At 42.0% G+C, this 15,348-nt stretch overlaps 1 protein-coding gene and 2 non-coding genes across 8 annotated transcripts; 2 read left to right on the top strand and 1 right to left on the bottom strand.

Annotated features, from left to right (window-relative positions):
• Positions 1–566: 566 nt before the first annotated feature.
• On the bottom strand, positions 567–7,116 carry cep63 (centrosomal protein 63). Of its 6 annotated transcripts, none has more exons than XM_028587516.1 (12): positions 7,099–7,116; positions 5,946–5,986; positions 5,586–5,763; positions 4,893–4,988; positions 4,398–4,520; positions 3,736–3,849; positions 3,452–3,622; positions 3,112–3,245; positions 2,792–2,935; positions 2,573–2,657; positions 2,059–2,250; positions 567–1,407 (listed from the first exon to the last, which is right to left on the bottom strand). In XM_028587516.1, the coding sequence occupies exons 2-12, from the start codon at positions 5,984–5,986 to the stop codon at positions 1,210–1,212; spliced, it is 1,476 nt and encodes a 491-aa protein (XP_028443317.1). In that variant the 5' UTR covers positions 7,099–7,116; the 3' UTR covers positions 567–1,209. The 6 variants fall into 6 exon arrangements, with proteins under 6 accessions (XP_028443317.1, XP_028443318.1, XP_028443313.1 ...); XM_028587517.1 differs by lacking the exon at positions 7,099–7,116 and adding an exon at positions 6,950–6,998 and having other exon boundaries at positions 3,464–3,622; XM_028587512.1 differs by lacking the exon at positions 7,099–7,116 and adding an exon at positions 6,950–6,996.
• On the top strand, positions 6,800–6,871 carry trnap-cgg (transfer RNA proline (anticodon CGG)). Its single transcript has one exon. It is a non-coding gene; the product is annotated as a tRNA-Pro (tRNA).
• Positions 7,117–7,341: 225 nt separating the features above from the next.
• On the top strand, positions 7,342–7,413 carry trnap-ugg (transfer RNA proline (anticodon UGG)). The gene has a single exon. It is a non-coding gene; the product is annotated as a tRNA-Pro (tRNA).
• Positions 7,414–15,348: the final 7,935 nt, after the last annotated feature.

Here is a 15,348-nt window from a genome sequence, read left to right as displayed (position 1 = left end):
TTTAAACAGTAACGTTAATACAGCGTGTCGGAGGAATACAGCGTCTCTTGCAGCCGGACGTCAGAGGCAGAGGGACCGTCACCGCAGCGTTCGCTAATGTTAGCTTCTTGTCTCATTTGAGGTCTGATCAACAGTAAATTCATCAAAGTCAGTGTGCCCAACGCTATTTTCCAATAAACTGTAGCTGTCATATTTCCGGGATTTTGAGAGGCTCTAGTCACGCTCATTCCACTCGCCATTTCTGGGTGAGTCCCGACTGCCCTGTCTCCAACTGAACGTGTCAGGTCGGCCAAAATGAAGGCCGATAGCTTCTCCAACGGACGACGGCACGGAACACACCGAACAGACTCGAGTCACTGACTTCGTCCGACGGCCGATAATCGGCCCGGTGTGTAACGTCTTTAAAGCTAACAATGCCACTAAAGAGCAAAGCAAAACGTTGAAGCTGTAGCGTTTTGGCAGACATGTTCTGTATTCCTATTCTGAGCCTATTATATAATGAGACCTTTTAAACAGATTCAATGTGTAGTCAAATGGTAATCTGGTTTGTTTGTCTTTCTGTTATGTTTTTTCAGATTACAAATGCAGACTACTGGGCTTTTTTTTTTTTTTTTTTTACATTTTATGGAGGCACAGGACAGGGACAGTATGCTCATCAGCTGCATAAGACAAGGTGATGCAAAGCGTTTAATCAGCTTTTGCTAGTTTTTGAAGATGTGACAGGGAGGTTTTTTTTTACCTTATGTGAAAACGAATCAAAGCTGCTGCCACACAGATCAAATAAATACATGATAAACAGAACAAGAAAAAAAATCACAGACAGCTATCTGAGCAAATCAGCCATGAAAGACAAATATTATGTCATATGCATAACCTCATACAACATGGGCCACGCTGTAGGGACGGAGTGGGCCGCAGCACTGTACAGCCTGAGAGCTCACTGGAACTTTTGAAGTACAAGCCCTCCCTTTGACAGTTCTTATGAACACTCAGGTGAACTCAAAGCTCTGCGCTGCCATACTGAACTTAACTGTGCAAACTCTGTTAAAGAAAAGAAAAGATGTCTCTAAAATTCATTCATTGGAGGCACACACCAAATGCCCCACAAATGTCATTCTCTTCACCGCGATCTAATTCAGAACAAGCACACAGTCCTCCACACTGCTGTTCAAGGCACATTTTTCAGATTTATTTCACCTTACTCCATCACTAACTATTCTGTGCTGAAGTCTGGGCAGACTCGGGCCCTGAGCCACTTGGCAGGTACTTTGACACTATGTCATCAGTGTTCTCTCTCATACCCTGGATGTGGGTGTCCAGTCTCTGGACCAGCTCCTTGGCCAGAAAGCTCTCTTCCTCCAGGAAATGAGAGACCATGCTCTCTGCAGGTGACACTGACAGAGGCTCCTGGGAGGGAAGAAAAACACATGACTGTAAGATTACCTGTGGATTCCTATAGGAGATGAGCTTAGTCCCTCAGTGGCAGAGTCATTAAACTAAAATAGTTGTCAACTATTTAGTCTTGCATTGCCAGACCTAAATAAATAAACCTTGAAAGACACTTCCAATTGTAATTTGATGAGGAGATTCTTAAAAATGTAACAGCCCTGTCATGTTTGAATAAATACATAACAAACACACACCAATGAATGACAAAAAGCCATCGCTTATATTCCTTAACAAGGGGTTCATAGTTGATTTCCATGAAATATACATTGTCACAGGGCTATAGGGCTGTGCAATTAATCAAAATTGTAATGCTGATTATGATTTTGGCTTCTAATGATTACAATAATAGAGTTATCGGGAAAAACGATTATTTTAAGTTCACTCTCATTTTAGTTTAAACAGGAAAAGTATTAAGGAAAATTTCAGAGGTGGCGGTGTTTTGACTGTTGACTTGTTTAACTACATTTTAAGTTTGATAATTGCATCATCTTTTCAAAACACTGAGTTATCGTGTTAATCGTGATTTCAATATTGAGCAAAATATTTGTGATTATGATTTTTTTCCATAACTGAGCAGCCCTACAGGACTACGCCTGTTTCTTTGCTTACTCTGAGCTCAGCTGCTTTCGGTTCGGCTCGCTCCACCTGGCCACGGAGCTGCGGCGGGATGCTGGATGCTTTCAGTGTGGCGATGGTGACGTCACGTTGGTGCAGCTCGGTGGTCAGCTTAGACACCTCCTTCCTCATTCCTTCCACCTCACCGCTGTGAGTCTGCCTGGCCCTCTGGAGCTCTTCTCGGAGCTGTAGAATCCAGAGGAATGACAACACGGATGTCACTTGGGTATGCTTTACACGCCAGTGTTTTCCCTAGGTTTGTGCAAGAATTAGGTGCACATATTTGAAGTGGGATTTATGGGTCATTCCTCAGAAAATGTTACATTTCTCAATAAAAAAGAAAAATGCAATTTCACATCATTATGGACCATTATTATTACCATATCTGTGCATGCTCACATTGATTTTACACTCATTCAGCTAAGGCTTGGGTGCTGCAGCCAATGTAGGGAACACCCTGCACACAATACAGAATGTGCGTTAAGTTGCCACAGAGAAGTCTTCTGACCTTTTTCATTTCAGCAACAGAGGAATCATATTGTGCCTTAACGCTCCTCAGGTCCTCCGTCTTCTGTCCGCTCACTCTCTCCAGTCTGAGCAAACCACACAAACATCAAAAAAGAAAACCAAGTGGACATCACAAATTAAAGACACACAGAAGCACAAACGTCAAGCACATATGTCCAATATAATAATAACGTGAGCGTATAAAGAAGCCAGCATTCACCTCTCTTTCAAACATGCCAGTTCAGCCCTAAGATGAGCCTCGCTTGCTTCGGCGCAGTAAAACCTGATTGCGGTCTTCTCCAGATCTTGTCTGAGGACTTCCACACCAGGAAAGTCCTGCGCTGCGAGGCAGTCCTCCAGAGAGCTGAGAAACAAGATAGTTGTTTTCCATCGACTTCTCACATTGACACAAGCATTGAACCTATTGTTTTGCATCCTTCCTACAGTATTAGTATAGACTGCCCTCTTGTGTATTGCTGCTGTACTACATCATAACGCGACAACTGAAAACACATTATTTACAGGTAAAAATCCCCCCACCGAATGACTTGATCTTTAGCTTGCAGCGCTTGGTTGAGTCTGGCAGCTCCATTGAGAAGCCTTTGGAGTTCAAGACCGGCTCTTCGCTCTAATGTGTTCTGGGATACCAGTTCCTCCCTTTCCTCTGCAGGGACCTGTGAACAGCAGTGGATCCTCAGCTGATATTCAGCTAGTGTTGACAGTTTGCAGATGAAATCATACTGTGTGTGATACGTAAAGATTCTAATCTCAAGACTGTTGAATATTTGTGACTGACATCAGCAACTCATGACATCACTTCCGAGCTAGCCTTCAGGTGTGTCCCAAGCTTTGATCTGCCGCTGCTTGTATACGTTCCTACCATTCTGCTGACCTGCTGCTCTCTCTGGTTCTGTCCCAGCCATATCTTGAGCGGTCGGAGGCGTTCCAGTTCAAGCTCCTGTGAGTGCATGCTGCCCTGAGCCTTCTCCAGCTGCGTACGCAGACGCTGCATCTCAAAACCCTTCTCCTTTTGGCACAATGCCCACTGGGACTGGAAACCAAAAGACAGAGAATACGTGTTAAAGTAACCTGCGTCCACTTTGCTTCAGCATTAAACTCGGTCTGACTTGACATTACAGGCTGAGGTTATTAAGTTGCTTTTACTTTCACGTGTGTGAGCTCATCAGTCAGGCTCTTATTTTGGGTCTCCAGCACTGTCACTTGTTTTTGGTACTGGATACGCTGCTGCTCCCACTCTACAGAGTGCTGGTGATATTCCTGCAGAGACACAGGGATGATTATACTATACTTAACCAGTGGGAGGTAGTAAAGGGCAATCTGTAAGTGACTAGGGTAATGTATGGAAGAGGATATCAAGGGAATTGGACTAATAGTGCGTTCCATTTGAACTCGGAAGTCGGATTTTCCAGGGTCAAAGTCTGAAACACGCCCCCTGACCTCGGATTTCCGGGCTCTGAACTCGAGCAACCACGAGTACCACGAGCTAAGACTCCAACATGGCTGCTCCGTGCATCAACAGAAAGCTGTAGTAACATAAAGTTATAAGCACTTCTGTGTTATTTGTGTCTCACTAAATCAGTCATATACACAGTCCTGTCCATCTTCTATCTGTGGACATGTTTCTACGCTGTTTGTATGCACACAAAAAGCACAAACTGGCATTGCTAACAATGGCTAACCTGGCTAGAGCTAATGTAAACAACTACAACTTGTAAATGGAACGCATTCAACTCGGGTTCGACGTCATTCCCAGCTTCAGCTCCCGAGTTCCGAGGTAAATGGAACGCGCTATTATGTTGTTGTACCTCAATCTTTTGATTGAGTCGGGTCACCTCTGAACCATCTGCCTCTTTGGTATTTGCTACTCCATTGGTCTCCTTGAGCTGTTTGCGCTGAAGCTTGACATAACTTCTCTTTAATTTATCTAACTGCAGGAAAAAAATGTTAGGAAGAAAAAAAAATATTTTCAAATACATACAAGGACAACAATACAGAATGTTTTGGCAGTAGACTTCACAGTGATCAATATCAAATGTCTTCTTTGTAAATTGAGTAAGATCAAAGATTGTTTAGTCTGTAAAGATAGAAGATGATTAAGTTGCTTTATTAGTGATTTCTTTGACATTTTGATACTAAATAAGAATAAAATAAAAAAAATGTAAGTAAACTTTGACTTTACAGATCTGCATGCTGAGGAACTGAAAAGATTTGAACTAAATGTATACCTTAATCTACTAATCAGTTAAATGAAAGGCTGCTTGACCAATTGTTTTTAATTGTATAACTGACAAGTGTCTCACCTCTTCTCGGACTTTCTGCAGTTGCTGCTCATACTTGGTAACTAACTCTTGTCGACCGGGCTGGACTTCTTCTAGCTGCTTGCGGAGCAATCCGATCTAGGATCAGGGGTGATGACAGTAATTAAATGTGTTGTAAAAATGTGGGTGAAACACCAACATGATAACACCATTTAGTAACACAAGTGGCATGCAGAGGATGTGCAGTCAAACTGTCATGATCATGCTGTAAAACAACAACAAACTGTATTCCAAAATAAGACAATTGATGGTGAATGATTGTAAATGTTTTTCCATCTCTTTATGTTACCAAACAGGAGAAGCAGTGGCAGCAAAAACTGTCCTGTCCTGTTAGTAGTGTCATGAGGAGTGTCCCGGGACAGTCAGACACTGTCCTGTACACTGTCCTGTGACTCCCAGACACTGTCCTGTGTCCCGGGACAGTGTCTGACTGTCCCGGGACAGTCATGGGAGTCACAGGACAGTGTCTGATTGTCCTGGGACACTCCTCACACTACTAACAGGACAGTTTTTTGCTGCTACTGCTGCTGTCAAACAGGTTAAACACACTGGTTATATTCATCATAACTGAAGAAAATAGTAGCCCTCTCAGTTCTTCTCAACAGAGAACCATCACTTGTGTATCTGAATAAAAAAAAAGTACAGTAACACTTTAGAAAGGATCTGCTACTGCACCTCCAAGTTCCTCCGTTCAATGAGATCCCTGGAAGTCAACAGCTCTTCTTCCCCACTTTTCAGCCTGAGCTCCATGGCCTGAATCTCAGCCTCCCACTCCCTCTTCTGTCGATTGATCATAATGTCAATCTGTCTCATCAGCTCCTGAAGCTCTGGCTCACATGATGACAGGACAGAGCTGGAATACGAACACAAAATATAAAACAACATTGTGATGTTTGCTGGATCAGTTTAAATACCACATAAAAAAGAGGTAGCCATCTCTGCAACAGCTCACCATCACTGGACGCCTGTGATATTACGAAATTAGCTTATGTTAGTTAACGTCAGCTAATTAGGCTTCTGCCAGTTGTACGTTACCTTAGGTCAGGATTCTGCAGAGATCCCAAAGAAGCCTCCATCTGGAAGTGATACTGTCAGTGTTTATCAAGCCTTGTAGTTAAATAACTTAACGTTAACTTGCCTCACGTTAACTTACAAAGCAACCTCTGGGACAGCATTACCGTTACTAGCTAAACAAAACAAAGCTGCAACGACGTCAGTTAAATTGCGTGAGTTGAAATTAAGTAACGTAACTAACGTTACAGCAACTTACTTTAGATTGTCGCAAAGCCTAAGTGCAGTAAGCATGTCATTAACGTTTCTAACATTGTTAGCAAACCGTAGCAGCTAACATTAGCTACTTTCAGTGGGACTAACTACTTTTGTTTACATCGTTAACCCAACCGAACCACAGGAGACTGTACAATGAATTTCCTGATGTGAGGCGGTAACTCCGCCTCCGCCTCCGATCTATGACCTCATCACGCTGTAGCCTACGTTAAAAGTGCAAACATGGGTCTAGGCATATTAGCCTAGCCTACATGTCTATGGTCAATATAATTCATCCATACTCTGTATCCGTATCATGGAAGTATAATTAGAACAGCCGTTTGGCTTAAGATGATCTTATATACCAACGGATGTATTATTAGGAGCATACGGCACATGTTGTAATACAACCAAATTCAATATCAAGTATCTATAAGTTACAAGGTGCTGCAGTACAGCCTTTTTACATTTAGCAAACTGGAATTAACCGATAGCCTGGGGCCAAATTGGCACTGGGATTGCAATGTTTAGGGAAACCATATTTAGTCATCAGTACACTGAATAGGTTTATGGTCCTGGATGGTTGAATACAATAAGTTGTCTTGTATCATACAAGTACACGTGGCTCGTTGGTCTAGGGGTATGATTCTCGCTTCGGGTGCGAGAGGTCCCGGGTTCAAATCCCGGACGAGCCCTTATTTTTGAAGAGTGCGAAATGCCAATGGATGTATTATGGGAATCCCGCTGATTGCTATCGTTAGCTTTGTACTTACGCGAATCCGCATCCGGTTGACGTTAGCGGTAGCTAGTTTAAAACATGCATTATGATCGGTCTCGTTGTAGTCGCGATGGGGCGGTTTCCAACAAGCATGTTGCTGTGTGACTGCATTTCGTTGTTTTAAAAGCATCCTCCGGACTTTACCTTAACGTTAAGGTTAGCAGGTAACGCAGCGGTGACGTTAGCTTACCAAGCTAGCTAGCTGTTACAAGCATTGAACGGGTCCGCTATCCTAAGAGAAACGTCCCATGGGTGTTACACGGAGGCGTGGGTTTTAGAATGTAATAGAGCCTAGGAAATACCCAGCACCAAATCGTATATTGTAAACACAATTATCAGGTCAAGTCAGTCACGTATTAAAGTTTAACAAAATATTTACGCTAGTGTGGCTCGTTGGTCTAGGGGTATGATTCTCGCTTTGGGTGCGAGAGGTCCCGGGTTCAAATCCCGGACGAGCCCTCATTTTTTGAAGAAAATGTGTTTGTCCATCTATCTAGCAGTTCATTATAATACATCCAAATGTATAGTGACGTGGTTTACGTTTTGATCAGGGAGGGAGATGGGAGATGCGAACTAGGTTCGATCATTGTTTGCCTATACCCCCCTCCTTCTTCAACCTCCCGCACCCGTTTCTCCACCTGCCCTCCATCATCAAACACTGAACAAAGAGAGTCTCCTCCGCTCTGCTATGCCAGCTGTTGTGTTGTTAGGGTTTGGGCCGTGAGAAGAGAGGGACGTTTCTGTCCCGCCCCCACAAATACACCAGACACTCCTAACAGGCGGCAGACGAGCAGGCTCTCCATTCACTGCAGTGTGGCTGTGCTGTACACTCCAAAAAGGGACATACTCTTTACGTTTCACGTATACTGTAAGTAGACTTTATAGTCATACAATATTATTATTATTTTAAACTATTTCCTTCAAATATAATGTTTAGTAGTGGATACTGGTTTGTGTTATGCTTATCTATTTCAGTGTCATTCAACTCTAGTTTTCCTAAGCTTTCTTTATTGTTGGCACACCGTCTTGACCAAAATACGTATATACATCTGACTGCTATCCCATAGTCCTAAATTACAATATAATGGAAGTCTTTTAAGAGATAGCTGTGAAAATGACAATAAGTAAGATGTATTATCAAGTAGAACATCTAATAACCATATATGTTTTATTTAACAGAGAGAAGCAAACTGGGAACGTGGGGACTGCAGCAACTATCTACTTGAACAAGCCCTTATCATCAGTGTCAGCTCCTAGACAGTGGAGTGGTTGTCACTGGGACTCACAAGATCCAAGTCATCCACTAACTTTGATCATCCTTGCAGTCAACTTGTTACAGTCTGCGGCCCCCGGCTCAGCTTGACAATGGTTCTGTGTGAGGATGGTGAGTGCAGCGTCTGCCTCCTACCCTACTCGCGGATGGACAGGGTCCCCCGGGTGCTCCACTGCAGACACACCTTCTGCGAGCCGTGCCTGGAGACGATTTCTCAGGCCAGGGGCGGGCTGCTCACCGTGGGCTGCCCTTTGTGTCGCCGGGTGACCTGCATAGGACACGGCCTCAGCCTGCAGGAAGCCCTGTGGGTCAACAGCTCTCTGTGGGAGCAGATACAAGAGGACGTGGGCGCAGTGGCCGAGGAGGAGGAGAAGGAGGAGGAAGATGGACTGAAACCAGAAGCTGAGGAGCAAGGGATGGAGTCTAAACAACATCCCTCGTTGCAAGCAGAATGGTGGGTTTACAGTGTAAACAGACACATAGGTGGACATGAACACAAGTAGAAACTCATACTGGTTTGCTGCAATCATAGGTTCTTGTTTATTTGTGCATTTTCAGGATAATTCACAACTATCTTCAAGCAGAAAACTTTTTGATCTTTGACATCTTCTTATTTCCCAGAGTTTTTTCTCCAAACACTGCTGTTTCCAAAGCACATTAGGAGTGAAAATGTACAAAAAAAAGAAAGAAAATAAAAACCAGTGTTGAATTTGAAGAATTTGAACCTGGATCCAAAAGATTCCAGCCATACCTAGCCATTCACACGCCTGTGTTAAACAGTATGTTTGTCCACAAAGCTTCTCATTAGCACCTCAGCACTGCAGTGGGGGTCAAATCCTATCTAACACAGGAACTTTTACTTTTCAGCGCTTCCTCCAGCTCAGCCAGAACAAAGCTCAAACTGCCAGCGTTCTTCAGAAAGTTTAGTTTGACAAAGCAACACCCAGAGAGGATTGTGCCTGGCAGTAATGTGTAAGTTCTGACTTTGTGGTAAATGGCTATATTATCAAGGATACATTGAGTCAAAAATGTGGACTAATCATTTTTTTATTTGTCTTTTTTTTTTTTAAGGGAAATGAAATCCTGGCGCAGGCTTCCAACTGAAGAGAGTGTTTAAAAAGAGCCGGATCATCGATGATGGGACAGTTCCTCTCAGGTTATTATTTGCGGATGGCAGGCGCCACTAGAAGACTCGACTCAACCTTGTCGGTGGAGGGAAAGTTGAGGCGGTTAGGGCTCGAGAATCCATTAGTGTTCCTGTCAAAACATTGTTTTGTCCTCAGCCAAAGGTGCCCTGTCTCCCCATTATTTATTCTCCCAGCTGGTGCTGTGGGATTTGCTTCAGCTGTCCCAGTGGGACTCAGACCCCGAGACCCCCTCCTAACAGATGGGCTCCTGAGGATGGCCCCTTTTGTAAAGCCACTGCTGACCATTGAATATAACTTATTGTTGTTTTTTTTTATTTATGATAGCTAGTTGAGAAAGTATTTAATAAAACTATTTTTGAAAGGAATTTCTCTTTATCTGTTTTTATTTACTAATTAATGCCGATCATAACCACGTGGCTTTGGGAGATGAAAGAATCATGAGCTCAAAGCAAAGACATGACAGTTCTCTACTTTACCATGTACATCCTCTATGAAACATGAAGTATTTAAATGACTGAAAAAAAAGTGAAGCCAGTAGGACATTTCTGAATAGCATAATGTGAATATTACTTTTGTGGGCTCGATATACAACAAAGACGTGTCACAAAAGACTCATTCAACCATGAAAGCGGATTATAAACTCCATTCAATAAGCATCTGGCAAGCTTTCCATGTTGGAATATATCAGAATACTGGATTATTATATCATGGACATTATTATTCTTTTGTGTTACCTTATGTGCACATATCTGTTTAAAATATATAGTAGAATTCAATCTCAGCCCAAGCTCACTGTTAAGTATCAGTGTTTGGCGTCTTAGTCATATTAAGGTCATTGTTATTTTCCTGTTTGGAGACACGCTGAGTGGAGCAACAAATAATCCGTTAGCTGTCACACTGGTTTGGGAGCCAACTAGTTAGAACAGGTTTTCTCAACTGTAATAATCCTGTGAAATACACTTGGTCATATTTGGATTGATGGTGTGTTATTTAACCTCTCAGTACCATTAATATGATCCCAGTGACTAACATCGTAATGCCAGACATGGAGCTGTAAATGAACTGGCATCAGCAGCCCTGCAGAGAAGCAACAGACAACACATGGATTGTGAAAGTGGCACAGCACCAGTTTCTGTTTCCCAATGTGTTTACTGGCTCCTGGGGAGGTCCTGCTAGTGGTGATCACTGGGAGTTACAACAGAAAACACACAAACAAGTACTCAGCATTTACTGAAGTCAAAAAATACAAATAGGTCTTGCATTCAAAAGCTTTATTATCAGAAAAATATATTTAAAGTACTTTACTATTATGCAGTAAAATGGCCCCTGTAACTGTCATATGTTTTGTGTATAAAAGTCACTAGAGCTACCGGAGTAAAACGTGAACAGTTTCCCTCTGAAATGTAGTAAAGAATAGTGCAGCATAACAAAAGAAATACTCGCATAAAGTACTAATACCTCAAATTTGTACTTCAATACAGTACTTGAGTAAATGTACTCAGTTACATTCCAGCGCTGCAGGTTGGTGTGTTCAGAATGACTAATGAGGCCACAACACAGAAACAATGAATGGGAGGAATTCTAGTGGGGAGTTTTTGCAACAAACATGGCGTAAGACAGTTTCCACATTAGTGGCCATCACACCGAGCAATAGGACATTCCTTTTGGAGTATGTGTTTTAATGAATGGAATGAGCCCTCATACCTTTAGTGGTAATGTGTTGGCAGTATCTAGGACTAAACTAGGACAGAACTTTAATAAGGTGCCGATATCAAAACTGGATTACGGCTTGGTATAGCGGGGAAAGTTAGCAGGTTTACTTGGTGGCAGTTTTGGATTAATTGCAAATTAGATTATTTTCTCCTTTATCTTGCACAGCAGCTGGATTCTCGCGATATCACGATTTTATATAGCACTTTTCTAGTTTTAATGACTACTCAAAGCGCTTTAACACAGTACAGGAACCATTCATCAACCCATTCATACACTGTGGCCGAGGCTGCCGTACAAGGTGCCACCTGCTCATCAGATAGGCTACACACTCACTCAGCATCGGGAGCAAGGACACTACAACATGGGACTGCAGGGCCCGGGATCGAACCATCAACCTTCTGACTGGTAGGCGACAGCTCTACCACCTGCGTGTGAAGGAATGCGTTTGTGTCCGAACCAACCAGTGTCCTGTGAGGAGTTCCTGCCGGTGTTTGTGATGCCCGCGACGGATGGTTCATCCAATCACCTGCCAGGTATTTTTTGAAAGGGCCTGCCCTTTATTAAACAGTTTCTCAGACGCTTCTGTGTAGCAAACCATCTGGTGCCTCAGGTTACAATTTGTTGGTCAGGGGCCGGGCGGGCTTTAAAGTGAGTCTAAGTGACTTTTCTGAAATTGGGGCCAATGGCTCGTTATGGCCCCAGGGCCCCCTAACCACGCTAACCCAGCCCTGGCCCCTGGCCAATACAGCAGGTCATTCCACTGATCTGTCGGTATGTGTTGTTTTGGCACACTAGAAACCATGCACACCACAACACGTACAACTACCATTGACTCAGCTCTGGCTTCATTCCCATTGGTTCCTCATCAACAACACTACCCGCCACCACCCTACCTTGCTAATGTGCAATCTTGTATAAAGTACTTGTAAAAGAAAATGACTTTGGTAGAAGTTAAAGTCACGTTTTAGAATAGTACTTGAGTAAAAGTCTTAACGTATCTGATATTTACTGTACTTAAGTATCAAAAGTAGTTTTATGATATTAAATGTACTTAATTATTAGAAATAAAAAAAAAAAAAAAAACTTTTATTTTATTTTATTTATTTGTTTATTTAAAAGTGACAATGCACATCAATTGACATGTTTAGTTTACACTCAAAATGTAAATGTGCCAGAGTTAGTAAAAAAGCTTATTGTCATCGGTAGTCCCTTGGCCGGTCAACACATCCTCATATTACATTCATAACAAAGAATACAAGAAAGATAGAAAGCAAATTAAGAAAGAAAAGAGAAAGGGGGAAATAAAATAAATAAAAAATAAGTTCAATACATATAAGGGCAATACCTATGATGAGGTGAACCAGCTGTTGATGATTGCAGCTGTGATTGCTTTTAAATGATAGACAGCTGGTGCTTTCTCTGAGCTCAATAGGAAGGCAGTTCCACTAATGAACTTTATTATTACTTAACAAGTAACAAGTGTGTAACGTTCTCTCATCACCACTGTTGTCGTGGGTGATCATCGTCTGTTACCATGGCAGCAGAGCATGCATGACACTATCAGTTATTATGCTTCCTCCTCTTCTTCTGTAGTTTTGGCCTATGTTTTTTTTTTTTTTTTTTTTTAGCCGCTTAGCAACAAACCAGCATTACCTCACCAACTGGAATAAAGCGTGCATTAATCTAGGAGCATTGATTCCCCAAACCAGCTTTTTTTACAGTGTAACAAATTTGTTGTGATTTTATTTTGTGGTGACAAGAAATGTAGTGGAGTAAAAAAAGTAAAATTTTATTTAGGAGATGTAGTGGAGTAAAAGTAAAAGTTTCTGGAAATATGAATAACGAAGTACAGATATGTAATAATTCTACTTAAGTACAGTAACAAAGTATTTGTACTTTGTTACATTACAACACTGCAAATGTGTTCATTGTTATTGATTTTAAAATGTAAAAAATATACATTGTCAGAATAGTGTTTTGATACGATTGACAGATTCAGCTTTGTATAGTCTCATCAATGTGTGATTGGACTAATGTCATTGCTTGGTTACTCCGTATGCGCTAGAGTTAAGTTAATCAGTATCTTCATCAGTGAAGTCAAAGGGACTGTTAGTGTGAAACAAGCCAATAAGGTGGACAGGGAGAGGAAGAACACCAATAGAAAACCTCAGATGTGTACAGTGTCAAAGAAAAGTTCAGGAAAAACAGAAGTGTGCATGAGTTGGTAATAAGACATCTTTATTAATCATTTGGAGAGACATGCTAGATCTCTGTACAGTGTGAATGGAGAGCCAGCTCTAGACTGATCAGGTCTGCTGCACAGAGCTGTGACAGAACATACACCCCCCACCACCCCCCAGGGAATGGCCACGGCCTCCATCCTCAAACGGCACGCAGACCCCCGACACGCTAAGACATTTGTTGCACTACTTGGTCCAGTTCCAGGGAATGCTAAAATGGGACTCTATTATGGAAGGGAAATAAATACAAAGGAAAGGTCTATAGGAACTGATTCCTTATTTGTTGTAATTTACATATAAATACCCATCGAGTCATTTCTCAAGAAGTGCTCTCCTTCCAAGGCTGTGTGGTCGTAATGGGAGCAGTACATTCCTGTTTGGAGATGACAGGCATACATCATTGGTTCTTCTTTCAGTTCGAGGGATTAGAACTTAAAATGCAACCGGTCGTTGTCATTCCCAAACCCACAAGAGAGTGTGTTCCAGTCAATATCTCCTGTGATATTTGATCCAACTCTGTCTCTTTTTATTATTATTACTATTTGGCTTATTATAAGGGTTAGAAAGGTTCAGTAGTTGTTTTTTTTTTCCCAAGAATGCTCCCCTTTTTTGGACATGTGTGAACAATTCATAAACGTTTGAGTCTACTCTAAGACACAGTTCTCCAGATAAAGATTTAACCATGTTTCTAAGACTTACAATGTCACTCACCAATTCTAAAACATGTTCTTCAAAAGTGCAGTAAGAATTCACTTCAAAGACGAGTCAAATCAAAGTAGTGTTCTCAACACTGGCTGACCAGTATGTAATGTTACCTGGCTCTAAAAACATTGTATAATGCCAACATCAGTAGTCCGTTTAAACACAAGCAGCAAAGAAAACCACACGTCACATGACAATCAGACAGTTCTTCAACCAAGTGAATGTACATTTACAATGAAGCTTTTCATAACTTCATATTCACCTGAAAGGTCTATGTGCAAATTAGTCTTCTGTCAGGAATGGAACTGGTTTACAATGTTAGCGGTCTGTTTTGATCACAGAACCGGCGTTTAAGTCTACAGATCACCACACGGGGAACTTTGTGTTCATGTTCCTCTGTGGCACAAGGCCACTGCTCACCTACAGCATCAGTGCAGACTACCAGAATCACAACTACCAAGATATCACACAATGCAGCGGCAGATGTCATATGGCTGTGAGTGGGGGGGATCTAGGACATATCGCAAACAAATGGTGAGCTAAATGGTGCCCTAATGTGGCAAGAATGACACGACTTGGCAGTGGCCCCCTATATAACTGCATTCTAATGTTGCCTATACAGAAAGCACACATTTACACACACACACACACACACACACACACACACACACACACACACACACACACACACACACACACACACACACACACACACACACACACACACACACACACAAAAGAGATATTCTGAAGTCAAGTATACAAATCCAGTTCAACAGTTTAAACAAAAAGACTAGTCATTATCAGAGTGCATTAAGTCACTGGTGTAATGTTACCATTTACATATTCAAACGTGTTTACACTGGTAGACAGTACCTATGCTCAAAAACTAGGCATGCATTAGATACTCAAGATGTTACTGTTCTGTTATTGTAACGATCACAACGCAAAGTCATGGATCCCACAGGGGTTATGGGCAGGAGAGGTGTGGTTTCGCTTTAAGATTAAAGGTCCCAAATTATGCTCATTTTCAAGTTCCTACTTGTATTTTGGGTTTCTACAAGAACATGTTTACATGCTTTAATGTTCAATAAACACATTATTTTTCTCATATGGTCTGTCTGAATATACCTGTATTCACCCTCTGTCTTAAACGCTTTGTTTTAACGCCTGTCTCTTTAAGCCTTCCTCCTAAAAAAGCCCAGTCTGCTCTGATTGGTCAGTGTTGTCTGGGTCTTCCAAATGTGCCTGTCAGTACCCGATCCGTTCCAACTGTACAATCCGTTCTGCGCATGCGCAAGATGTTCGCGCATGCGCT

Source organism: Perca flavescens, chromosome 9 (genome assembly GCF_004354835.1).
Source record: "Perca flavescens isolate YP-PL-M2 chromosome 9, PFLA_1.0, whole genome shotgun sequence".
Classification (NCBI taxonomy): Eukaryota; Metazoa; Chordata; class Actinopteri; order Perciformes; family Percidae; genus Perca; species Perca flavescens.
This window is presented reverse-complemented; position numbering and strand designations above follow the sequence as displayed.

What these genes read in the sequence shown, in the direction of transcription:
- cep63 (XM_028587512.1), bottom strand. An exon ending in TTGAACGGAGGAACTTGGAG is followed by an intron (nt 4,989 to 5,585) that starts GTGCAGTAGCAG and finishes CCCTGATCCTAG; the next exon opens with ATCGGATTGCTCCGCAAGCA. An exon ending in TGCAGAAAGTCCGAGAAGAG is followed by an intron (nt 4,521 to 4,892) that starts GTGAGACACTTG and finishes TTTTTCCTGCAG; the next exon opens with TTAGATAAATTAAAGAGAAG.